The sequence below is a fragment of the Ichthyophthirius multifiliis genome, assembly GCF_000220395.1.
Source record: "Ichthyophthirius multifiliis unplaced genomic scaffold scaff_1120509250944, whole genome shotgun sequence".
NCBI classification, from domain to species: domain Eukaryota; phylum Ciliophora; class Oligohymenophorea; order Hymenostomatida; genus Ichthyophthirius; species Ichthyophthirius multifiliis.
Genome location: NW_004086352.1, coordinates 1 through 26954, shown reverse-complemented (window position 1 = coordinate 26954; position 26954 = coordinate 1). Strand labels below are relative to the sequence as shown.

Sequence of the window (26954 nt, the reverse complement as noted above, 5' to 3'; positions counted from 1 at the left end):
TTTGTTCTTTCTCCTTTCTAAATAATTCATAATTAAAGCTCTCTACCATTACAAATTAATTAAAAATTTTAAAGTTAACTGTATTTTGAAACTCTTTTACCTCCAAAATAATAAACTTAGCTAGTTTATAAGTAATCTAAAGAAATGAAAAGTTAAATAAAGGCGGCTTAAAATTTTGGGGTATATTCTGAGTAATTTAGCTAGTCTTATAGTTAATAATTTACTATAAAAATAAATTATAAAAATGATTAATAAGCGTTTAATATTTTGCGAATAACTGTAGCCATAAAAAAAATATATTTTGTATATATTATATAAAATAAATAAAAAGATTTCTTAAGAGTGTAATATAACAGTTCTAATTATTGAAGATGCTACCGAGTTTCCACCGTTTAAAATCATAAATTTGACAAAAGAAAGCCTTGCAGTTTGTTAAAAGAATTATTAATATCTATTAATAAATAGTATTAAATAAAATATAGACTATGGAAAATAGCCGCCAGAAAATTATTTAAAAAAATACCGAATTTTTGGATGGGATAATCCTTTTGAAGAAGAAACACTTATTATAGAGAAAAGAGACAAAATATTATAAATTTTAAAAAAAGAGGATATTTATAATAAAAAAGGTGGAATATTAAGAACAGAAGAAAAAGATGATGATGAAGTTATTTGTATAAAAGTTGTATAAGATAGTGAATTCCCAAAAACAAGAATAATTCTAATTTTTTATTAATGCTTAGTGGATTTTTTTAATTAATAAAATTTCGAAAATATAAATTTAAATAATCTTTAACTTGATATTGATCTTGAAAAAATTGGTATTTCTATACTTAATTCAACACCAAAAGAAATAATTTATTTTGAAATTGAAAAAATAATTTTAAAGTTAAAATAATTAGATAAGAGATTAGAAATCTAATTGAAAATCTAGGATATTCAAGCAGACTTTTAAGAGGCTAAACCTTTGCCAATTCCTTTCTTCTAAACGAAAAAAATTATATAAAAAAAAAAAAAAAATGAAGAATAAGAATCTAAAAAAGCAGGAACTTATTAATACAGAAGCTTTTTCAATTTAAAGTATATTTAACAAAAATACAAAAATAATTAAACTAATCATATAGAATCTTTTAGATTAAGACTTTAACCTTTAGAAATAAATATAGAAGGATTTTTAATTTACTAATTAATTTTGTTAATTAATGATTTATAATAAAAGCAAATATTCAAAGTAATTTATACATAATTATTTAAATATTTTTTATTTTATTAAAAAGATATCTAAAAGTATTGAATAAAATTCGATTTCTAATTAGTAACTTAATCTAAATTATGATCAATAAATTAAAAAATCATTCTAAAAATAATCATTATATTTTATAGAATAGCTTGATATTTCGAATATTAGTTTTGACTTGAAATTTAGTAATATGCATTAAATAAAATAAATAACTCATAAAACAAATTAATATTATTTCACTTTACTAAATTTAATTGGAAAAAAAATATTCAATTTTGACAAATATTCAAATCAAAATCATTATTATAATTTATAAGATTTAGTACGCTAAATTGGGAATTATTACACAAATGAATTAAAAAATTAATTATATGCAATTATTATAAATGCTGATTTGGCTGGAGACCCTGAATAATTATTCAAAGAAGTAGGTTTTGCTATATTAGATTTTTCTAATTCAATAATAAATTATGTAAATTATTATTGTTCAACTATAACAAATTATTTTAAATTAAAAAAAATTATTTATAAAGTTTGGTAATAATTATGAAAACTCTTATAAATATTAAATTCTTTATAATACAGTTCTTTAAAGTGGATATAGTTTTACTAAACGTATAGCTTAAGCAATAAAAAGCAGTGCATCGCTTATAAGTGGAAGTATTATAAACGAATTATTCGATAGAGTGGAATATGATAAATAAAATGAAGCTTAAATTGATTAATAAATATAAAATATAAGAAAAATAGAGCTTTAATAAGTAAAAGAAAGTAATATTGAACAAAATTTTACTGGCAATTTTATGAAATTGTTTCATACAGCGTTTTTACTTCCCTTAACAACTATTTACTAAACCTAGAATAAGAAAAAAAAATAACAATAATTCAATTAATTTAAATCTTTAAAAGAATTAATTAATGTAAAAAGGTATCCTAGAGTTATTGGATAAAATAAAGTTTTAAAGTGCTATGATAAAAATCAAGCTGTTGCTAAAGTATATATAAATAAATTGTTATTTTATTTTTTATAAAAATTATTAATAAGTTAATATTTAATGTTTACTAAATTGAAAAGTACGACTTCTAAGATTGTTTTGAAAGCTTATATGTTTTAAACGAAACTGAAATGTGGTTAATAACCAAACAGAAGTATTATTTTATTTATTAATTGATAAAAACATATTTTAAAATAAATAAAAATAAAGGTTTGTAATTTTCTAATAAGATAAGTTAAAAATATTATTAAATATATTAAAAAGAGATATTTCTGAAGTTATAATTTAAGATAATACTCTAACAATAAACTATTCAGATGAAAATAAAACTAAAGTAAAAATTATAAGATATTTTATGTTTTTTACAAAATAAAATTACAAAAGGAAATTTAGCATGTAAATTTAAAAATATTAAATTTGACAAGTTCTGTATATTAGATTTCGAAATTAGATGATCAAACAATAAGAGAAATTAAAGAAAAGTTTAATTATGTATTTTAATATAAGCATTATTTTAGTTCAAGAAATTATATTACAAGCCTATAATGAATAATTTTATTTTAAAATTAAAAAAAATTAATTTTGTATAATTAATTAAAATATATATCATTTTTATACATACAAAAAAAAATTCAAAAAAATATATAAAATATTCATTTTTTTAATGAAATAAAATCAAATTTAATAAAAGTAAAATTTATGGGAAGATTGGAAATTATTTAAAAAAACAGAATTTACACATCCTTCCCTTTAATTAAAAAAATAAGGAGCTTCATTTAAAAATGATTAATATGGTGAATTTACATACAGACCATCATATTCAAGTCCACCTTCAATGTAAGAATTTTATGAAGCAGTAATAAACGGGGCTATAAAAAGGTATTAAATGGGTCTTTATAAAGGCGAGTATTAATATTTTATGGAACTATAAAATTGTTTACATGAGTTTATAAAGCTTTTAAATTTTAAAAGTGAAATATTAGTTGAAGTATTTTAAAGTATAACAAATATGAATTTATCTAAAGAAACTTGCCCTAATATTGTTGTTCCATGTGCTTCTTGTCATATGTATATTTATATTAACTTTCATTGTTAAAAATGCTACTCTGCTTTTTATTGTGATAAAACTTGTATGAAAAATAATAGGAGTAAGCACGAGTTATAATGTGCTTCTCTAACAAAGTTAACTCCTTCAATAGTATATCCTTTATAAGTTGAAATTCATTGTGGAGGTGATTTAGGTGATAATGTGGAGATTTACTATTAACATGAATAAAGAATTACCTTATTATATTGTGGATAAAAATTTTTTAATAATTTATTTAAAATTCTTTTGAAAAATAGATGGCTTAAAAATAATGGATACACAATTTTTGAAAATTCATAAAAAATTGTATTTAACTTATTTATGGAAACGAAGATTCTTTAAATGTTAATTCTAAAACTTAAGAATAAGAAGATTAAGAAAGAAATTCAAAAGCTTAAAACGATATCAAATAAATTAATAAAACTAATAAATTAAATACTTAAAACGATAAAAATAAAGAAAACTCATCTCAAACTGAAGAGGAGCTTTTTTTAAAAATGCCGTGTGTTTAAGAAATGAGAGTTATATTTTTAAATTAAGGAGCTATATTATAAGATATTATAAAAGAGACATTTGACCTTTATACCCATTTTATACATATATATTATTTCCCAATTTGAAAAATAAACAATTTTTGATTTTAAAATTAACAGTTTCATTATAAGTATTATTTTTAATTTAAATATATTTTTTATTAATTGAAATATAACAAAGAATTAATTTTAAAAATAAAATAAATAAATAAATATAATTTTTGTTAAAAAAAATGTTATATCGATTTAATTTATTGTTTTTATTTTTATAATTAATTTACTTTTTATTTTATAAAAAAAATAAATATTTCAACTTAATAAAACATCATTGTATGTCTTAATATTTTCATTTAGATGTCCATGGATATAATTTAATGCACTTAAAGCTTAAATATATTAATTGATATCAACTAAATCCTTAAATAAAAAAATATAAATTAATAATTACGAATAAAAATTATTACTGTTTCAAAATCTTTATAAACATAAAACATTAATTCTTTCAAACATTTAGGACGATCGAATTATTTCGAATCTAATTTTTTTTATTTTAATTTTATATATTTAAATTAAACAAATTTTTTTATTAATTTCTAAAATAAAATTAAATTACATTGCTCAATTTCACATGATTCTTGATTGTCAAACCAAGCTTCAGTAAACATAAATGGATTTTTTTCAATTTAATGCTCTCCATTAGCCGCAAAAACTAAATTTTACGCATAAATTTACAATTCTTAGTTTGAAGGTAATGTAGCTCCTAATAAACATAAATAAACGCATAGATGGCTACTGTTAACATATCCAGTTTTTTGAGGGTCTAAATTAAGAACAAGTCTCTGATAATCATATATAGTATTTTTTCTCCAAATAGAAGGCAATACATCGGATGTAATTTTATTAATCTTATAAAAAATAAGTTAAAAATAATAAATTTATAAAAAATACTGTTTTTCTAAACAAAAATTGGACTAATTCTCTTGATTCTACTAAATTTCTTTCATTAGTGATACTTCTGATTTCTTCGATGATTACATATAATTAAGAAATACTGAATTTGTGTTAAAAGATAGTTTCTTTAGCAGGTAAAATAATCGGCTTTTTATATTTTTTTAAATTTTAAATATTTTTATTTTTGTTTATAAAATTTACTGGTGGAGTTAAAAAATTTAAAATTTAATGAGAAATAATAACATCGACATAATTAAGTTGAATTTCTTTTTAAATTTTTTTTTCTTCTTCAATATATTATCTAAAAATGTAATCCATTTCATTAACTGCATCGTTTTCTATTTTAAAAGTGTATTCAATCCAATCCTCAAGCTTTCCATATAAAATACTACTTAAAGCTTTCATTTCTTTCAATCTACTAATAGAAAAATCTTTAAGTACTTATATTCTATATCTAAATATGCTTTTTTCTATATGCAATGCCTCTTTCATATTTTTCTCTAATGGATTAAGCTCTTTTTTTTCTTCTACTTCTTCTTGAGCATTTTTACCTGTTTTTTTAGGAGCTTTTTTATCTTCTTTTTTAGCTACTTTTCCACCCTTTTTATTAGCACCTTTTTCTTCCTATTCTTCTTCTCCGTTATGTAGTTTTAAGGCTGAATCAATAATCTTTTCTATTCTAGGAAAACTTTATGCATCTTCTACAGGAGGAAGTGAGTCTTAATTGCTTATAATATCATTTTTATAATATTCAGGTATTTCTTATAATTCTTCACCTAAAACTAAAGTATAGTAATCTGCTATTAGCTGTTAACAACTAAAAGATCTACTTAATTCAGCTTAAATTAATCTTTGCATTAAAAGAGTAAATTTTTCCATTTCTTTTTAAATCCATCCACTTTTAATTATTTAGTTTCTTTCTTCAGTTGCTTCTTCTCGTCTTATTTTTTTTTTTTAAAAAAAATAAAAATATTTATTATTTACTTATTTTCAATTATGTCATAAAGTAAATTATGTAAATCTTCAACTCTTTAGTGCAACTCTTCTTTAGTTTACTATTCTTCACACATATCTGGATAATTTTAAACAAAGTCATTATATTATTCTTAGTATTATCTTACATATTCCTATATAATATAATTTATATTAAAATTATAATAATAATATTATTATTTTTATACAAATTTATTATCTTATCTTTATATTAACTTTAAAAACTTTTTTTATATATCATTAAATCTAACTATAATTAATTCTTTTTATTCTTATAAATCATAAAAAACATCTTATGTTATATTAATATAATAATCTTATGTATTTTTCCATAAATTTGCAAGATTTGTAATTGCTTAATGACTTATTTATTGGTTTTGCATTATAATTTATAACTATTAAACTATTTCTTAGCTGTCAGTAGGATACCACTAGTATATATAATAATATAAATAATTATTTAAAATATGAAATTTACTTTTCCTTCGTTTTCTTCTTTTATTCTCTACATTTCTTATTAATGTTTTTCATTTTCTTATTTTAATTAATAATTTTCTTTCATTTATTAGTATCGTTATTCTTTTATATATAGCATTTAATCAATCATATTATCTATACAATAAAAAAGTTCGTCAATTTTTAAAAATCCGTTAATATCTTACCAACAAATTAATTCTTTTTTAACTATATATTATTATTATTATTATTATTATTATTATTATTATTTTTTATCTTCTTAATTTTCTATATTTATATCTTCTTATTTATTTTTTTCATATTATTTATCTTTGTTTGGACTATTATTTTATCCCTATTATTCCTATTTTAATTCTGATTATTTATTTTAAGAATTTATATGATTTATATCATGATCTAAATTTTCCTATTCATACTAATTTTATTCTTCTTATTCATTTATTTCATATCCCTCTTAATTATCAGATTAATTATTTTCATAAGAATTATAATACTAACCAAACATAGAGTACCATTCTTTAAGTTCTTAATAATTATTATCTAATAAACAATTTTTGTCGACTATTCCAATTTCGGATTATTACATAATTCCTTCAATTCTTTCTACTAGAGGAGCATTATCAACAGGTGGAATATTATCATCTAAATGATAATATTGTTTTGTAAAAGGATCATATCTTCTTCCTAAAGCCCTTCTTAGACTTTCAGTTTTATCAATATTTATATAAAAAACATTATCCAAACCTGCTTTAATTAAAGACCTTTTCACTATTTCTACTTCTTTGCCTTTAACAATTAAAGAAGCTTTTTAAACACTTTTTTCAAATTCACTTTAAATAACTTCATCTTTAGGCATAAAACCAGAAAGCTCTTTTTCTAATAATTTCGCTTATTCATATGAATGTGGAAAATCCAATAAAATCACACCATTAGTGTATTTATGATTTTTATTTGATAATTAATTTTTGAAAATATCTTCTTATGTTAAAGGGAATTCTATATCTCTATTTTCATTGTCGATACATAATTGTTAATCATTATGATTATCGTTTAAATATAGAATTTTTTCATAGTTTTCTAAAAATTATTCTTCAGATACTTCAGGATGTATTTTATTTAATTCTTTCATGATAAGCTTAATGTAATATTCATCAGGAATTTCTTTTCCATCCAAAAGTATATTTTCTATTTCTTATGCTAATTATTTACTTTCTTCATCGATTTCAATTAATAATTCTTCATCTTAAATTTTTAAAATTTGATTATATTATAAAATTTATTATTATTCTTTTTATTATTATTATTATTATTATTATTATTATTATTATTATTATTATTAATCTTTTTATTCTATATTAAATTCTACATTTCTTTAACTTTTACTACTTTTTAATATTTTTTATTATATTTACTATTATTTTTGCTAATATTACCTCCATGTATCTATTAGATCATTTAATAATTTTTCAACAGAAAGTATTTTTACATTATATTTTTATTAAAGTAAATTTGCTATAGTTTTTTTTCCAGAAAATTAATATCCGAGTATAGCTATTTTTATTGGAAGCCAATCAAAATGATTATTTTTAATTTTCTTTTATTCTTCTAATTTTTATTCATAATATTTCTCAAGTATTTAAATTATTAAATCTCCTAAAAAGTAGTTATTTATGGCATGATTAGGTATATTTTTCTCATCTTCTTCATTTTAAGGAAAATTATGTTATGGAACCCAAATTCCTTATCCTGTTAAATAATCTTGAAATTGTTTAGAAATTACGAACTTTTTGCTTTCTTATTAATCTTCATATTATTATTTTAAATTCTATATTATATCAGCATTAGCAAATTATTTAGTTTTAATTAGATTCATTTCGTTAATAAATAAATGTAATTAATTTTAAAATAAATTTGTATCAATTAAATTAGTATCATTTAATTATTACTAGTCATAACAAATATTTGCTAAATCAATAAATTAATGAACAATATCTTAGCATTTAAAATAATTTTACTTTCTTTACATTTACTTTTACTATATTTCTATTTCATTTTATCTTACTAATTTACTTTTTATGTCTTTGTTATTTTCTTCTTTTAATTATTTTAGCATTTCTTCTTCTTTATATTTAGCATTTATCACCATTACTTCATTTTTTTATTTATATTTATCTTATCTTATTCTTCTATTTTCTATTATTATTTATTTGCATTATTGTGCTCTCCATACTTCGTATTCTATTTCTTTTTCCTTTTTTTATTTTATTTTAAATAAAATTTATAATAATATTATTACTTATCTTGATTATTATTCTAATTTTTTTAAAACTAATTCCTCTCTTTTTTTGACTTAAATATCCCTTTGTAATTTAGATTAATCTACAATCATCTTTCTTCTTCTTTTGTCTCTTTCTTTTCTCAAAAATTCATTTAATTTTTATTTTTCTTTAATCCTATTCATTGTTGCAGTTGCACTTACTAAATTTTTATTTTCTTTTTTTATATTTTAATTTTATTTATTTAATTAATAAATATTTTTTAAATACATACCTTTTTTGATTATGTTTCCGTTATTATCTTCTTCTAGAATTAAACCTTTTTTCTTCAAGCTTAACTCAAATTATTCTATATCACCAAGAACTTCATTTTTAGTAGTTTCTTTTATTGTATTCAATTTATTTTATGCTTTTAAAGTTATTTTTTGAGTAAATTATTAATCAGCTAATTCACTTTGTTTTCTAATTTCTTAATTTTTCTTCCATTATTCTTAACCTTTATCATTCCAATCTTCTTAAAAAGCCATGTTTCTTTAAAGTTTATTAAGCTAAATCTTTCTCATTTAATCTCTTAATGCTTTATACTCTTCCTCATATTTTTATTTTTATTAATATATAATTTGGTCTTATTGTTTTTTATATTTATCATAATGCTCTAAATGTTTATCTAAGTTTACAACTTTTTAAGGTTTATTTTTTTAATTTATAAGTTAATCAAAAAAATGAGATTCCATTTTAGCATATTAATCAATTGGAGGATTAATTTTCATCAAAGGTGTTATTGTGTTATATTTTCCAGATTTACTACTAAAAATCATATCTGCTGGGTTATTTACTTTTTCTAAAGCCTAAAAAAAAATATTAAAATTTAATTTTTTTAATGTTAAAGTTATGTTTTTTACCATTTTTAATTGATATAAAATATTGGCAGCAACATTTTTTTAGCATTTTATTATTTAATCTACAGTTATAGTATCAAATTTTATTTTTAATGTTGTAAAAGTAGGTTAAAGAAGATTAAAATTCTTTATTTTTGCTGTTCGAATATCTCTTTTAATTTTTTTTTTTAATTAAAAAATTAATCAAATATTGTTAAAATATTACTTGTTTTTAAATTCATCAAAATTCAATTGCTGATTATATTTTGATAATAATTCTCCAAAAAAGTAACCGTTTGAAAAATCTTCTTCAAAGCTAATTATTTTTTTGCTTAATTAAACTTCGTCGTTAAGCCAACCAAATAATAAATCACTCATAAAACTTTTTTATTTTTTTAATTTTATCTTAATAAAAAAAATTATTTTATTATTTTAAAAAACAAATAAAAATAAGTTTCAAAAAAAAAAAAAAAAAAAGAAATTGTTTTTAGAACTAAATATGTATATTCCTTAAAATAAATACATATCTTAATTAATTTGTTTAAAATAATCAGAATAATTATTTAAAAATCCCAAAAAAAAAAAAAAAATAATAAATAGATAAACAAATATTATTATATCTTCTATATTTTTAATTTTAATTTGTTAAAAAATATAAAAAAAAAATATTAATATATTTCATCATTATATTAAATAAATATTAAATTATTATTTCAAAAGTATATAGTCTTAAGTTTTTATTTTCAAGTTAAATCTAAAAAATATAAATAAAATATATTATTTATTTTAATAAACACAATATCAGTACTATACTTTTTAAATTTATTTATAAAAATAGATTATTAATCTATTAAATTCAATTTTTATAAAAAATATTATTTAGTCTAAATTATAATATTTTTATTTATTCTTATATAAAAACATATTACATAAATTATTCTTATAATGTTCTTATAAAACTTAATTTGTATTTTAATATTTTATTGAATTATATATTAATAGTTTAAAATATATTTATTGATAATTTTTATATAATTATAATTTTGTAATATTTCTTACTATCGTCAAATAAACAATAATATTTTGTTCATTAGTAATAAAACGATTTTTAATAAAATAAATATTTTAAAATAAATAATAATAAAGATAAATGCTTATCTTTAAATTTAAAAAATAATATATTTATAATATTATTTTTTAACAATATATTTTTTTTTACAATTTTTGTATAAAAATATAATTGAAAAAGTGGATTATAGCCTTTTTTTCTTTTGAGTTTGTTTAAAAAACATACATTTAAATAGCAAAAAGTGATATTTAATTATGTTTGTTATTTCTAATAAAAATGGTATATATTTTTTCCTACTTATAGATATAAAATAAAATTTTAATTAATTACATATTAATAATCAATAAAAATATTTGATTAAATCATTTGTTTTTGAGAAAATATGTTAAATAATATTTATTATTATCAATTTTTATATACTAAATATATATATAAATTACTTTCTTATATTAATTTTTTATTTTTATTTTTATAAAAATCAAACTCAATAAAAAAAGCAATTATTAATTTTTTCACGTATTTTTTGTTGTATTTGTTTAATTTTAAAGAAAAAAACTAAAAATAAAATAATTGTAAAGATAATAATATATTATAAAATATATTATTATATAAATTTTATTTTATTATTATATATTATTTTTGATTTATTATAATATATTAATAATTATATGTTTGTAAAATAAAATAAAATAAAATTAATTATATAATATTTATTTATATCGTAAAAAATTAGTATTTACAATAAAAAAGGTTACAAAAATTAATATATATTAAAATTTATTTTATAAAGTAAAATTTTATTTTTATTATTATTTGAATTCAATAATTATCTTTACTTTTTCTGTATATATATCTATTAAATTAAAATTATTTATTAAATTCATAATTTTATTACTTTTTTATTCATAATTTATATTTAACTAGTAATAAAAAAAGAATTAATTGAAAATTATGTTTATTTATAAACAAAATACTTTTTATTATTTACTTTATTATCTCAAGAGAAATAATTAAAATAAAATTAAAAATTAAAAATGATAAGTAATAATTTATTTTCAATGAAAATTTATCCGATTATATATACTTTGTAAATTTTTCAAAATATTTAAATTATTTATTTTTATTTTATTTTAAATATATATTTAAATTAAATAATTTTTTTATAAGCAAAATTAAAATTAAATGTTTAAAAATTAAAAAATACTATCAACTAAAGTTAGAAGCTTTAATCCTTTAAAAACTAACGGTACATAGGTCATTTACTATGTATTAAGCTAACACAAAAAAAGTTTATTAGAGGATGCATTTATTAAAATGAAAATTAGAAGCTATATCAAATATAAAAAATTATCAAGATTTATTTTAATTTTAAAAAATAAAATGATTATTAATCTTAAAAGGCATTTTTAAAAATTGAGATTATATTAACTAAAAAATAATAAGAAAATACTTCCATTATTATGTAATTTATATATTAAATTTAAAACAATATCTTTAATTAATTATAACATATAATTTTTTAAACGAATAAATAATAAAACAATTTTTTATAATTGCATTGCTTTGAATTGAAAAATATTAATTTTTTTAATTATTGTATAATTTTTTTGTAATGAATTATTTTTATATTATTAAAAGTTTATTAAATATTTAAACACTTTTGATAATATTTTTAAAAATTTACATTTGTTAAAATAATATTTTCATAACAGATTATTTAAATATATTTTATAAGTAAATTATCTCCTTTAAATATATAATTATAATTATGTTATAATTTAATTTTTAAATATAATTTTTTTAAATTTATATATATATATATTAATTTTTATTTTATAATAGTATTAATTAGATTTAACAATGAAATACTTAAAGCAAAAATGAATTCTTTCATATAAATAAAGAAATGGAATGATGAAATATAAAATTATAAAATTAAAGTATAAAAATTATTCTAAATATCATAAGTCAAAATCTCTTTAACAGTAAAAAAATTATTTTCGAAGTTTTTATTTAAACAAACTATAAATAGTTAAAAAAATACATGAGCAAATGGAAAAGGATATTTAAAAATAAATAACTCAATATTTAAACCTAATTAAAATTAAAAGGCAATATATTAATGCTTGTATGTAGAACTGAGACAGCAATGACATTAAAATAAGCTTTTTTGAGATGGAAAGTAAGATCGAATACAAATATTATGAAACAAGTTATAAAAAAATTTGCCTTATACGCAAGAATAACGCCTGAAATAGTAAAAAAATTATTTATTAAAAACTTTATTTTTAATTTAAGGCATATTGGAGATTAAAATGCTATACAGATTAATAAAAATAATTACCAAATTTTGCAAATGATGTAATAAGATCCTTAATTAATAAAGTGCATAGTAAATTAATCAGTGCTTAAGAAAATAAAGCCCTAAAGCTTTTTTATATGTGGAAATGTTTACCTGATTAACACAAAATAAAAAATAAACTTAAATCCTGTACTTTCTAACATAAAATAAATTGCCTTTAATAAAAAAAATTAAGAAAATTAAATGATTATTTAATGGAAATACATTTATAGGCCAAAGAAAAAAAAGTTTATTTGATATATATTTAACCTATTTATATTTATTTATATTTTTTTAAAAAAGAAACAAGCTTTAATAAAGTTGATAAATTTTTAAAAATCTTAATAATAATAAGCTATTTAAAAGTGGTATAATATTGTTTACAGATAAAATTAAATTAATAAATACAAATTAACAACTGATTTTTTTGCAAAACTAAATTATATTTTAGCTTATAAATAGTTAAGTTCTATTTTTTAAAATGATAAATAATTATAGTTAAAAAAAGAGAAACTAAACATAATTTTAAATAGAACTAGAACTAATATTTAATAATGTTTTAGACTATGGGTTTTTAACGCTGAAAAAATGCATATAGCAAACAAAATGAATAATTAAAATTTATCTTAAACATAAAAAATTCTTATTTAATAATTGATTAAGATTTAAGGAAATAATCAAAATAATCTTTTAATTAAAGTACTATCTAAGTTTTATTAAAATAAAAGAATTTTAAAAGCTCAAAATAAATTTTACTAATGTTTACTCAAAATTAATTTTACTAATAATTATAACTTTTTTAAAAAGGTAAAAAATATTTATTAAATTTTATATTAATTCCAAATAATAATAATATAGTGGTAATATATTCCAAATATGTAGAATGTATAAAAAGCAAAAGCAATCCGATTTTCGAATAAAATAAATAAATTATTTAATAATAGAGTTAGAAATATATTTGAATAATTGAGACAATAACACATGAACGTGGAACTAAAAAAATTAAAAGTCCTTTAGACCATATTTAGAATTAAATAATAAGATGTATTTAAGGCCTTTTCTAATTGGAATAAATTTATTTAAAATACTAAATATTTATAAATGTAATTATTATTTATATTAAAGTAATAATTTTATAAAAAACATTATTTAAAGATGCAAACTTACAATTAATATTTTTGATAATCTAGATATGAAGTTATAATAGAATTTAATTTTTATTTTTTAAATTGACTAATAATAAAAAAATAAATAGAAAAATATTTTATAAAAAATAATAAATTTTTAATAGAATAAACTAAATTTAATATTTTAAAAGTTTAAACATTATATATAATTAAAAACTTTGTAAGAATAGTTAAATTAGGAAAGCAAAAGATATTTACTTTAGGCATTTAATTAATTAATAGATAATAAATTATATTAAAGATAAAGACTTTTATTATACTGTTTTTATAAAAATGCGGAGAGAGAAAAAATATTAATAAATTTTTTCTAAAAACTAATAAAAATAAATAGTCAATAATAAATGAATGTAATATAAAAAATAATTATATTTTAAATAATTTAATTAATAAAAAGTTACTTTAACTAATTAAATCATTACCAGATTTACAATAAATTAATATTTGCAGAGAAAAAACAAACTAATTTGAATAGAAATTGATTTTATTAACTATGAAGAAAAAATAAAATACTATGAATAATTTTAAAAAATACTTTTTTTAAGGAAAAAATATAAAATAAATGTCAATTAAACATTTGGTATATATATAATTAAAAGATATAAAAAAAATATTTGATAAATGGCGTTTGCATTAATAAAAATGTAGATAATTTTAAGCTTTTAGTAAATTATTAATGGTTTTTGATAATATTAATAAAACATTAAATAATAACTTTTAAAGTATATATTAAAAAAATGATGATATTTAAATTAAAAAAAAAATGATTATGAAATTAGTAAAAAACGCTAAAAAACAAGTAAATATAATATAAAAATAATTTTAATAAAAATATTTTTATTATTATTATTATTATTATTATTATTATTATAATTATTATTATTATTATTATTAATATTATTTAGACTTATGATGTCTTTTAATAATGGTCTTTATTTTTAAATTAATAAAAAAATACGATAAATTTGATTAATAAATTAAAAATTAATTTTATCTTAATTATCTTTATATTGCTTAAAAGAAAAAATAGTAAACTTATATAAGTTTTATAAAATTTTTAAAATAATAGTTAATAAATCTTAGCTTTAAAACATGTAAAAATATTTTTTTTCAATGTTTTATTTTAATTAAAAGTAATAGAATTTAAAACGTAATATTATTTAAGCATTATCTCTTCGTATTTAAAGTAAATTAAATCATTCATTTTTAAAATGGAAATGCTATTGTAATAACTTTTAATAATAATTACAATTAAATACACAATAAAAATAATTAAACTTAAATTAAATTTAATTTATTTTTAATTAAAATTTTAACAATAAACTGAGATATATATTATCATAGTTTAGATTAAATTTACATAATTATAAATCATAATTTTTTTTTTATTAAAAACTTTAAGATACATAATTTAGAAATAAAAATTAATTATTTTTATTATGGAAAAATTTACCAGATATATCAAATATCGAAAATATAAAAAAATGCAATTAGGTTATTATATACATACATAGTATTTTTTTAAATAAAAAAAATATATATATAGTTTTAAAAATCTTTGTCTAGAATTTATTATAGAAAAATAAATAAGATTTTAATATTTTTAAAAACTATCTTATATAAGGCGAATTAAAAAAGAAAAAACATGCCTTGTAAATAATACACAAAAAAAATAAGAACTTAAAACATTTTTTTAAAATTGGGATAGTATAGTTAAAGATTAAAAATAAGATTTAAAATGCAAATAAACACTTGAATTTTTTAACTAAATCAATTAGAATTTAAATAAAGAATTTTAAATTATTATTGATAGTAGATAATGTAAAATTTAAAAGCAAATGATCAAAAATATTTTTAGAATTCAAAAATTTAATATTTAATATTACTTTGATTAATTGAAAAAACAATTAATTTTAAGCAAAATAAATGAAAATCAAAAGCATTTCATAATAGAGAATTTTAATAAATTTGTATAAAATAATTAATAATAATAATTAAATTTAGTTTTATAAAAATTCGAAACTAATTCTAAAATATAAAGAATAAAAAATAAATTCTTTTAATAATTATAGTTAACAAAAGTAAAAAAATGCATGATTTCATTTATAGATTAAAAAATCTACCCATTATTTAAAATAAAAATTAAATTTTGAATGTAAATACTCTGCGAGTTAAAATAAACAAATTTTACTTTTTTAAACTAAACCTATTTTTTAAAAATATAAAATAAATCAATGAAAATGCTATTTTAGCGAAAAGAAATTAAATGCTTTAATTTATAAAAAATGTTTTAATAATATATTTTATATTTATTTTTATTATTTATTATATAGACTAATCGATAATTGAAATAAATTTTCTTTTTATGGCATGATAAAATTTAAACTTAAAAAGAAGAATAAAAATATAAATTAACCTTATCATTTATGAAAAGTTTAAACGATATATTATAAATAAACATATTCTAAGAAGATAAAGATTTTAGAAAAAATAATTTTATATTAATTAATTAATGAATAATTTAAAATAACAAAAATAGTTAGCCTTTTAAAAATTGAAATAGAATGTATAGGAATAAAAATTATAAATGTAAAGACTTTTAGCAGATTTAAATTATATTTCTTATAAATTTTTGGCTAATAAAATAATTTTCACTCTAAATTAATTTAAGAACAATGGAAAGTATTAAAAAAGCTTTAAAAAGCTATTTAAACTATTAAATAATTTAGCAAATAAAAATAAAAAATATTTTTTTTAAAATATATAAAAAATTCCATTTAATAATAAATTAGTAGATAAAGCTAATTAATTTGAAAAAAAATTAGAATTATTATTACTTAAGCGTTTAAATAAAACTTATTTATAAATTTTTAAAAAAGACTTTATCAATAACTAATAAAATAAATCAAATTAATTATTTTAGATACTCATAAAACATAACAATAACAAATAAGTAATAACTTTAAATTATTTTTAATATATTTTCCTTATTTTATTTTACTTAGTATGCGTTTTAATAAATAATTGATTTTGTAAAGAACTAAAAATATCAAAAATAAACTAAAAAAATAATAGATTTTTTCCATATAATTTAATAAAAAGCTGAAAAGGATTTCTTTATAATATTTTAAAAAGAAAAAATCATACAATAAAAAGCTTTTATTATAAATAATTTATTAGAGAATTAAAAACTAAATATTTCTAAATCCTTTTCCATTTGGAAATTAAATACTAATTTTTATGCTATAAAAGGATTCGATTAAAAAAAAAATATTATAGATTTAAAAAATTATATAAATTTGAATAAAATACAAAGCTTAAAATCAGTTCTTATCAAATTTAACTAAAATATGAAACAAGAAAAAAAAAAGGAAAACTTTTTAATTAAATTTATAAAAATAGAATTTATTCAATAATTATATTATTATAGAAAGTAATATTTTATAATTTAAATTTTCAAAAAATATTAATCAAAATTTATATAAGTGGAAAGCACTCCCTAAAGGTTAAGAATTTATAGAAAAAGTGAAAAAAAGATCTAAATTTTGTGGAAATTTTGAAAGAGTATTAAAATTAAGGCCAAAGTGTTTTTCTAATATATTGAAAGAATATTATTTTAAAGGTGAATAGATAAAAAAATAAGCAATTAATTTATTAATTTAAGCTTAATTAAATAGATAACATTAATATTACATTAAATGGAAGAAAGTAATAACTTTATAAATATATTAATAATTTTTATTATATAGATATGTTTCGTAGACAAGAATAAAAAATTAGTTTTTAAGTTTTTAAATTTATTAAATAAATTAATTAAAAATTGTTAATAATATAAAATTGCTTAAAGAATAATCATAATAAAATATAAAATTAAAGCAATTAATAATGTTAAAAATTATTTAAAATAATTAAATAAAATAAAAAGCTTATTTAAATAAATGGAAAGTAATAACTCAAAAATTATCTAAACTATTAAATGAAAATATTAATTAATTACATATCCTTCCTAAAATATTGAAATAACTATTTTTAAATTAAATAAATTATTCATATAACAAATTAAAACTACATTACGAAGTTCAATAAACTAAAGTTTATTCTAACTCATTATGGAAATGGAAACTATTTAATATTGAAAGTAGATATAATGATAAATATTAAAAATAAAGTTTAAAAATAACAGCTTTATAAAAGCTTTTTCAAATATTAAATAAGAAAATAAATAAATATTATTCAGAACTTATTTTAAAACTTAAAATTAAAAAATTTGGAATTTTAAATAAAGTTTTAATTGCATTTAGTAATAATTAAAGATTAAAATAAGCTCACTATTTTAATGAATGGAGAAAAATATAATAAAATTCTTAACTTTAAGAGTAAAAATAATACTAAAAAAATGCATGTGGTGCTAATAATCTGTTTAAATCATTATTTTAAAAAAGAAATGATATTCTTTTTTATGTTTTTTAAAAGTTGAAGCAGGTTCATAAATATAAAAAAAGTTAATAGAGGAATAATTTATTATATAGATTTTCTTAAATCCTTATTAAAAACTTAAGGAGTTCATTTGAAAGAATCAAATTTTAGATTTAAAGTTAGAAATAATTGAAATTATTTAATTTAGTAAATATATTAGAATAAAAGAAATTATTAAATTTAAAAAAATCTTTTAATCATTTAAACAACTATAAGTATTGCTAATAAAACTATTTTTATAAGCTTAAAAATATGACGGAAATTTTAAATAGATAATGTTTAGAAGAACCATTTAAATAAATAATAAAATATTAAAATAATAGTAATGGAATAATAAATAGAAAAGGAATACCTTTATTAATGGTTTTATTAAATAAATAAAGATTTTTGATTTCGAATTCTTTTTAAAAATTAAAACAATATGAAATAAAATTTAAAAGGTTCATAAAAATTCTAGAAAAAATGTTAAATTAATAATACAACCAGTCTTTTCGTTTAATTTTAGCTTATTCATAAAACCAAAAAATCCTTTAGAAATTCTAAAGTTGTTTAAAAATAAAGTTTTTATCATCAAAATTAGAAAAAAAGTTAAATAAAAATATATAGATATATGGTAATAATCATTATTTTAAAAATCTGAAAATGAATGGGAATATAAAGCTGCAGACTTGATTTAAAAATTGGCTTCTACTAATATATATACTGCTCTAATGTGCCTAAAGTAATATGCTACTAAAAATAAAAAAGCATAATTAATAATAATAATCAAAGTAATAAAATCGAAAAATTATAAATATCAAAAACGTAAATAACCAGAAACCTTGATGCAAAGAGATTTGTTAAAATTAGTAAGTTTTTAAATTTACTTACAAAATTAAAAGAAAGAGTATTTTTATAAACATGGTTTTTAATTTAAGAGCATGTTAAACAGAAATAAATTTTTAAAAGAAAAGATCAGAAAATAAAAGTTCTTTAATAATCGAATTTTAAATAAAATGAATCAAAAAAAACTTATCAAAAGGTAAAATATATATAATTAATCAATTAAAAAATTTATTTTTATAAAGAATATTTTATGCTATTTTTTATTTCGACTATATCAAAAAAAAATATAAAATGTATTTAGGATTATGAAATAGGTTTAATTTAAAAATTAAAATTATTAAAAAGAAAATTCGCTTTTATTTTCTAATATAATAAATAATATAATAATAAAAAAATGTATTAGTTCATTTAATAAATTAAAATACAAATAAAATTAGAATATTTAATAAAATTAAAAATATTATTAAAAATGGAATATTTAATAAAATATTGAATCAGATGTTGAAAACGTTAAGAAAACTAAAAGAAATTAAAATAATAATAAATAAAAATATATTAAAATTTTTGTATAAATAATTAATAATATTTTCAGTAGATTTCTAAAACAATAGTAATTAATTGCTTTCAATTAAATTAATAATTTCAGATAAATATTGTATATATAAAAATCTATTTAAACTAAAGATGAATATTAATATGAAGAAGCATATCGATCTGTTATAATTTTAAATAAATAAATAAGTCAAAATATAGGAATGACAAGGATATTTAAAAAAATTGAATAAAAATATTTAAACAGAATTCAAATTGGATTTTAACTTTTATATTAATATTAAAGTTGATATAAATATATATTTATAATTTATATATAAAAAACTAATTCTTAATTATTTTAAGAGTTATATATAGTATAAAAATAATAAGGAAATATTATGTTAAAAAAAAATGTTTCTTTAATTTTCATTTAAAAATTTATAATATACATAAATTTTATGTAAAAAATAATATTTATTAAATTTATAAAATTATTTTTATTTTTTATTTCGAAGAAAAATTATTTAATTTTTCTATTTATATTTTAGACTAAATTTTTTTATATAAATAATATAAAATAAACATTTTTTAATAAATATATTAAAATATATTAAATAAAAAAGACAATTTAATTATTAATTTTTAATTAAATGGTCTGGATATTGATTTTTTTATATAAAATAATGGGAATCCTGTTAAAAACAATAAAAAAAAAAGTTATATTCTAAAATTATGAAGTTATTGTTTGTAATATGAAAGAAAAATTATAAGTTTAAAATAAATACTTAATGATAAAACTGATTAAAATACTATTAATGTTATCTGAAACTATCTTTTAATAAAGATTTTTAGTTTTTACATGTAAAAAGTTTAAGCTTTTACTTTATCTTCTATTAAAGAATAAAAAAAAAGGAAAAAATGGCTTAAATTTTTTAAATTAATTATTTAATTAATTCATAAAATATAAAAAATATTTTTTTATTTGTAATTTTAATTAATTTATTTCTATTTTTTTTATTTTTTCTTACATAAATAAAAATATATATATTTTTATATAATAAAGTTATATATAAAAAAAAATACTTTTATTGGTAAAAAATTAAATTAAAATATAAAATTAATAATTATTTACACGTATTTAATATTTTATTATAACATAAAGCATTAAAAATATTAATTTTTTTTTTTTTCTATAAAAATAATATTTAATGGATTCATAAATTGCTGTATAAATACCTACAATATTACCAAAACAATCTATTTCTTGTAATAATCAAATTTATTAATATTTTTTAAAAAAATAAAAGTAAATTTCATGCCTTTAAATGAAATGTATAAAATTACAACGAAATCAGATAATAATTGGGGAATAGCAGGATATTAAGTACCAAAAAGATATTTCGATCATATAAAAACAATCCAAGATAGAATATTTGAGGAGATGAGAGTAAAAGGTAAATTTGAAAAAAGTATGAAAAAAGTAACAAAAAGAGGTTGCTATTTAGATGATGAATTTAAATTACATAAAATTACACCTGGTCCTCAAAAATATGATGTAAGTTATAAATGGAGTAATCCTGCAGAAATAGAAAGTGGAAAAAAAAACCTAAAGATACAAAGAAAAATACTTATATTGATGAAATAATAAATAATTCAAAACGAAATATAATTCCAGGAATAGGAAAATATAATTTGATGAAAACAGATGAGGAAATAAAAAAATAAATATAAAATATGCAAAAAAAAATAAAGTAAAATTTATTATTGTTTTTATTAGTATATAATTAATATTGTTTTTATATTTTTTTTTTTAATAAATTCAATTAGACCTTCGCCAAGAGGAAATTATTTAAATGATTGTGAATATATAGGAGATCTTTTACCAGGTCCTGGAAATTATAATCCAAGAGTAAATTAATTATTTTATTATTGGAAAAAAATAAAAAAATAAAATAGCCTATTCTTCCTAAAATAAAAATTAATAATACAAAACCAGAATAATGGAGATAAAAACATAAAGAATTAGAATAAAAAAAATAGAAAAAATATAATACCCCTGATATGGGAACTTATAAATATAATTATCCGTCTACTTATGATACTTTTGGGAAAATTTATTAAAAACTTTAAGATTCTGGTGGAAAATTAACAAAAAGTGCAGTAAATTATTTAGGAAAGACAGAAAGGTTTAAAGATATTAGTAAAAGCAAATCCAAATAAATTACTAATGCACCTGGACCTGGTCATTATCCATTAATTGCTTAATGGCCTGGTATTTTTTATTTAAAATAATAATATAAATTTTATGTATATTTTATTATTTATTAGGAAAAGAATCAAAGAAGGAGTAATTTAATTATTTAGAGAAAATATCAAAAGGAATTGAGAAATCTATATACTATGAAAACTCATGAAAATAAAAAAATATACATATTTTATATTATATATTAAAAATTTACATTTTTATTTAATAATAAAAATAAATTTTAATTATTTTTCTAAAAAAATATTAAAAAAATAAAAAATATTAAATTTTATTATATTTAAAATAAAAAAATAAAATGATTTATGTATTAAACATATTTTTTTTGTTTAAATAAATTTTAATTTTAGAAAATTAAAAGTTTTTGTACCGTCTTAAATTACTTTTCTCTTTTATTTTATAATTTATTTCTTTTTATTCTGTAATTTCTTTTATTTTATTCTAGAACTTATTCTTTTTATTATATATTTTTTTATTATTATATGTCTTTTTCTTTTTCTTTTTATTTTTATTTTTATTTCTAAAACTTTTACTTTTTATTATGTATATTCTTTTTATTCCTCTTTTTATTCTAAAACTTATTATTTTTATTTTTAAACAATTATATATATTATTAAATTTATTTTTCTTTTAAATAATGCGCTAATTATTCATATTTCGTGTTAAAATTATTCTTCATTAATTTTTACGGGATAAGTTTCATCTTAGGCTTTTAAAAGTTCTTCTAGAATTTGAATTTCTTATTGATTTTGTAATTTCATCAACAATACTTATATTTAAAAATAAGAAGATTATTTTTTAATATTTTATCTTTAATAATATTTATTCAGTTTATTGTTTATAATCAGTAAAAAGTTTCCTATTTTTATTTATTTATTATTGCTTTTTTTTATTTAATTTTATTTTTTTGTTATTTTAACTATTTTTTTAAAATTATAATATAAAAATATATAAATTTAAATTTCATTATTTAAGATTCATTCTTTATTATTAGATAAATTTTATATTTTTTTATATAATTAATTTTTTTAAATATAATAATTTTATTTTATTAATTAAGTATATTTTATCTTTTATATTTAGCTTAATATAAGTTTAGTAATATTAAAATAAATAAATAAAACTTATTTTTTTTAAATATATTGAAAAAAAAAAAAATTAAAAATTATTTATATATTCAACTATATTAATTAAAATAAAATATATATATATATATATATATTTATATTTTTACATATTAAGTATTATAATAATTAATAACAAAAATAAATAATTAATTTCTTATGATAATAATCAACATCCGAAAATTAAAAAAAAAAAAAAAAAATTAAATAAAAACATAAAATATTACAATATAATGTATAAAAAAAATGCGAAAACATAAAAATAATAAATATCATTTAGTTTCAAAAGCTGACCCAATAAAATAAGAAGCAGAGGCAGCTGTAATTCCAACAAATAATGTTTCTAATCCACTTTTAAACCAAGATTAATAGGTAAACATAGATTTAACTATTCCAAGTATACACAAAAAATTAGAAGTAAGAATAGTAGATATCAAAAATGCCCAACCTTAAATTTCAAAAGCAAATCCAAAAATAAAAGGTAATAAAGGAACAGAACCGAAAATAACAAAAGAAACAAATGTAACAATTGCATTATAGATAGGATTTTCATCATTAGGTAGAATTCCTAGTTCATCTACCATCATTGTATCAATCCATACTTTTTTATATTTAGAAAGAATATCTACAAGTGCCTTTGAGTCGGCATAAGTTATTCCTTTTTTTTAATAAACTTCAATCATTTCTTCCTTTTCGCCTTCTGGGTTATTATCTACTTCCCACTCTTCCCTCATACGTTCTTTTTTATAAAAATCACATTCACTTTTTGATGATAAATAGTCTCCTAAAGCCATACTTAAACCATCTCCAATTAAATTTGCTATTCCAAGAGCTAAAATTACTCCAGATTATAAATTTGCACCTGCTACTCCCATAACAACTGAATATGTTGTTATCATCCCGTCTAAACCTCCATAGACTGCACTTTTTATAAATATTCCAGACTCATTATGGTCTTCTTATGGAATTATAGATTGCTTAGAATGAGCATTTTTAGAAAAATCTAAGTCTTTTTTTTCATATGCTTATCGTGCTTATTATAAATTTCTTACTTGCATTTAATATTTATTTATTAAAAAAAAAACTCTTAATTCAAATTATTTTTTAAAAATATTTAAATTAAAATATATATATTAAAGATTTATTATAAAAAAATAATAATTTTTGATATTATTAAATTTTTTTTAAAAATATATTATTATTAGAATAACTTGTGTAATGAGACACATCTGTTTATTACAAAAAATTAAATTAAAATTCTTATTTAATAGATAATAGAAAAAATAAATAAATTATAATAAAAGTATTAAAAAAAAAAATTAAAATTTAAATAATATAATAATATATATTTTCATTATAATTTATATAAATATTAATAATTAAAAAATAAAGTATTTATAATAAATATAAAAATAATAATAATTAAAATAATAATAATAATAATAATAATAATAATAATAATATTAATAATAATAATTAAAATATAAAGTGTATTATTTTAAATAATATTAACAATTATTCTCTATCTTAATATAATTATTATTATATTATTATTATTTGAATTTTATTTATATGAATTTTTTTGAAATATTATTTTTATAAATTTATATAATAAATAAAAATATATATTTTAAATTGTTTGATATTAATAAATTTATATTATTAAAAAATAAAAATTTTAACATATTTATTTTTAAATAACAAAATATTCATAATATATTTAAAAAAAAAAAAAATATTTTATAATAATATAAAAAATTTAATATATTTTTTACAATATTTATACATTATTATAAATATAATATATATATATATATATATATATATTTAATTATATATTTTATATAATATCATTTTTTTTTATTCTTATTGTTTAAATTGTTTTTTTTCATATAAATATTACATATAAATAAAGTTTTATTTTAGTAATTTTTTATAATCATATATTAGTTGCCTTTGTGAGTACTTCTTCAAATTATTCCTTAGTAACAACTCCTTCTCTGTTAAATTTTATTTTAAAAATTACTTAATATAAAAATAAAATGTTTAACTTATTTGATTTATTAGCTTCTAATATCATTAATTTAAGTTCATCATCAGTCATTGTTTCTCCTAATTCTATCGCAATTTTCTTTAAACTTTCAAACGAAATTAAACCTGTTTTATCCATATCAAATAAATTAAATGCCCTTTCAATTTCTTCTTATGACTCTTTTTCATTCTTTATTTTTTTTTATATTATTTAGTAATTTTTTAAATATATAACCATTTTTGCTGTCATTATTTATAAAAATTCTGTATAATCAATAGTATTTGTATTACTGTCTTTATCTTTTTATTCTCCACTATTTAAGTTTTGAACTAAATTTTTTATTTCTTCTTTTTTAGGTTCAAATCCAAGTGCTCTTAAAGCAACATTTAATTCTTTTATATCGATAGTACCTTTATTTTTTTTGGATATTTTATTCAAAATAATTTTATTTATATGTTTTTACCAGATCCATCGACATCAAATAAATCAAATGCTTCTTTAATATCTTTTTTTTATTTTTCTGTTAATTCTTGACGGAAGGATTCTTTATTTTTTAATTTTTTTGATGTCTTTCCTTTTGCGTCTTTTCCCTTTTTTAATTTATTTATTAATATTTTTTATAATATATATATATATTAAAACTTTTTGCAATGAACTCATTATTTATTTTTTCTTCTTTTTTTTTATTTTTTAAATTGTAATTTTTTATTTTTAAAAAATAAAAATAATAATAAAAAATATAAACTAAAATTACTTTATATTTTAATTTGAAATAAAAATATATATTTTTAATATTATTAATATAAAAATAATTCAATGTCTGCATAATTTATAATAATTTTATAATATTTATAAATAAATATAAATTATTTAAAATGTTTAAATCAATTATAAGTTTTCAAATTTAATATATTAAGAATTTAATAAAATTATATTAAAATATTATATGTTTTTCATTTGTATTAATTATTTTATATTTTTTTAAGATATTTAACAATATTTTAAATAAAAAATTAACTATAAAATATTTATAACATATTCTTATTATGTTATTCAAATTTGTTAATAATTTTGCAATTAAGTATAAAATTAGTGTGAATAAAAATTATTTTCAAATGATATAAATTAAAAATGAACTTATATATTACAATTAAATTAACTGTATTAAATATATAATTTTAATTATTTTAATAATTACTTTTTTTAACTAAACTATTTATATATTATTGAATATTCTTTTATTAAGTAAGCTATAATCAAATTTTTATTAATACATATAAATTATTTATTTAATAAGTAATTTCTATTTATTAATAAAAGTAATTTTAAAATTCTTTTAATAAAAAAATAACTTATAAAAAAATAAAAAAAATTATTATTAATGTTTATAAAAAATAATTAAATTAAATTTAATTTTATTAAAAAAAAAAATTTGATGAAAAAGAGATTTAAAAATTCTATTAAACAAAATATATATATAATTAAAAAAATTATATATTAATTCTAAAAAGTAAAAAAAAAAAATTATATTTATTCAAAAAATAATTATAATAATTTAAAATTAATTATAAATTAATCATAAAAGTTTAATTATTATGTAAAATAAAAATATTATATTATAATAAAAATAAAATAAAAAAGAAATATAAAATTATAAATAAATATAAATATAAGCA

At 15.8% G+C, this 26954-nt stretch overlaps 6 protein-coding genes across 6 annotated transcripts, besides 29 other annotated features; 3 read left to right on the top strand and 3 right to left on the bottom strand. All coding sequences in view use genetic code 6, as the record gives it.

The window, feature by feature from the left end:
• Positions 1 to 1019: 1019 nt before the first annotated feature.
• Positions 1020 to 3357, top strand: IMG5_116410 (hypothetical protein; the record flags this gene model as incomplete). Its single annotated transcript, XM_004034608.1, has 9 exons — positions 1020 to 1080; positions 1558 to 1712; positions 1774 to 1777; positions 2150 to 2235; positions 2316 to 2389; positions 2500 to 2569; positions 2620 to 2727; positions 2927 to 3141; positions 3261 to 3357. 9 exons carry the CDS (start codon positions 1020 to 1022, stop codon positions 3355 to 3357), a joined length of 870 nt encoding a protein of 289 aa, XP_004034656.1.
• A 630-nt stretch (positions 3358 to 3987) lies between these two features.
• Positions 3988 to 4030: a microsatellite.
• Positions 4031 to 4164: 134 nt separating this feature from the next.
• IMG5_116400 (hypothetical protein) lies at positions 4165 to 9808 on the bottom strand (the record flags this gene model as incomplete). The annotated part of the gene is made up of 12 exons (XM_004034607.1): positions 4165 to 4272; positions 4320 to 4390; positions 4469 to 4760; positions 4804 to 4953; positions 5008 to 5746; positions 5791 to 5933; positions 5988 to 6162; positions 6462 to 7473; positions 7663 to 8769; positions 8827 to 9400; positions 9455 to 9602; positions 9657 to 9808. The coding sequence occupies 12 exons, from the start codon at positions 9806 to 9808 to the stop codon at positions 4165 to 4167; spliced, it is 4671 nt and encodes a 1556-aa protein (XP_004034655.1).
• Positions 6489 to 6525: a microsatellite.
• Positions 7553 to 7615: a microsatellite.
• Positions 8365 to 8414: a microsatellite.
• An 809-nt stretch (positions 9809 to 10617) lies between the features above and the next one.
• Positions 10618 to 10652: a microsatellite.
• A 446-nt stretch (positions 10653 to 11098) lies between these two features.
• Positions 11099 to 11159: a microsatellite.
• Positions 11160 to 11263: 104 nt separating this feature from the next.
• Positions 11264 to 11303: a microsatellite.
• Positions 11304 to 14834: 3531 nt separating this feature from the next.
• Positions 14835 to 14864: a microsatellite.
• Positions 14857 to 14926: a microsatellite.
• Positions 14927 to 19731: 4805 nt separating this feature from the next.
• Positions 19732 to 19813: a microsatellite.
• Positions 19752 to 19813: a microsatellite.
• Positions 19814 to 20409: 596 nt separating this feature from the next.
• Positions 20410 to 20467: a microsatellite.
• Positions 20468 to 21067: 600 nt separating this feature from the next.
• On the top strand, positions 21068 to 21555 carry IMG5_116390 (hypothetical protein; the record flags this gene model as incomplete). The annotated part of the gene is made up of 2 exons (XM_004034606.1): positions 21068 to 21125; positions 21167 to 21555. 2 exons carry the CDS (start codon positions 21068 to 21070, stop codon positions 21553 to 21555), a joined length of 447 nt encoding a protein of 148 aa, XP_004034654.1.
• A 38-nt stretch (positions 21556 to 21593) lies between these two features.
• On the top strand, positions 21594 to 22273 carry IMG5_116380 (hypothetical protein; the record flags this gene model as incomplete). The annotated part of the gene is made up of 4 exons (XM_004034605.1): positions 21594 to 21610; positions 21687 to 21768; positions 21816 to 22131; positions 22188 to 22273. The coding sequence occupies 4 exons, from the start codon at positions 21594 to 21596 to the stop codon at positions 22271 to 22273; spliced, it is 501 nt and encodes a 166-aa protein (XP_004034653.1).
• Position 22274: 1 nt separating this feature from the next.
• Positions 22275 to 22340: a microsatellite.
• Positions 22341 to 22506: 166 nt separating this feature from the next.
• Positions 22507 to 22565: a microsatellite.
• Positions 22513 to 22602: a microsatellite.
• Positions 22572 to 22614: a microsatellite.
• Positions 22608 to 22642: a microsatellite.
• A 485-nt stretch (positions 22643 to 23127) lies between these two features.
• Positions 23128 to 23181: a microsatellite.
• Positions 23182 to 23425: 244 nt separating this feature from the next.
• Positions 23426 to 23477: a microsatellite.
• A 40-nt stretch (positions 23478 to 23517) lies between these two features.
• Positions 23518 to 24304, bottom strand: IMG5_116370 (hypothetical protein; the record flags this gene model as incomplete). The annotated part of the gene is made up of 1 exon (XM_004034604.1): positions 23518 to 24304. One exon carries the CDS (start codon positions 24302 to 24304, stop codon positions 23519 to 23521), a length of 786 nt encoding a protein of 261 aa, XP_004034652.1. The 3' UTR covers position 23518.
• Positions 24305 to 24611: 307 nt separating this feature from the next.
• Positions 24612 to 24722: a microsatellite.
• Positions 24614 to 24730: a microsatellite.
• Positions 24644 to 24723: a microsatellite.
• A 72-nt stretch (positions 24731 to 24802) lies between the features above and the next one.
• Positions 24803 to 24852: a microsatellite.
• A 185-nt stretch (positions 24853 to 25037) lies between these two features.
• Positions 25038 to 25097: a microsatellite.
• Positions 25098 to 25185: 88 nt separating this feature from the next.
• Positions 25186 to 25868, bottom strand: IMG5_116360 (hypothetical protein; the record flags this gene model as incomplete). The annotated part of the gene is made up of 2 exons (XM_004034603.1): positions 25186 to 25688; positions 25742 to 25868. Coding segments are annotated over 2 exons (630 nt in total), but the record flags the coding sequence as incomplete, so codon positions are not given.
• A 692-nt stretch (positions 25869 to 26560) lies between these two features.
• Positions 26561 to 26604: a microsatellite.
• Positions 26605 to 26737: 133 nt separating this feature from the next.
• Positions 26738 to 26781: a microsatellite.
• Positions 26745 to 26788: a microsatellite.
• An 88-nt stretch (positions 26789 to 26876) lies between these two features.
• Positions 26877 to 26951: a microsatellite.
• Positions 26894 to 26946: a microsatellite.
• Positions 26952 to 26954: the final 3 nt, after the last annotated feature.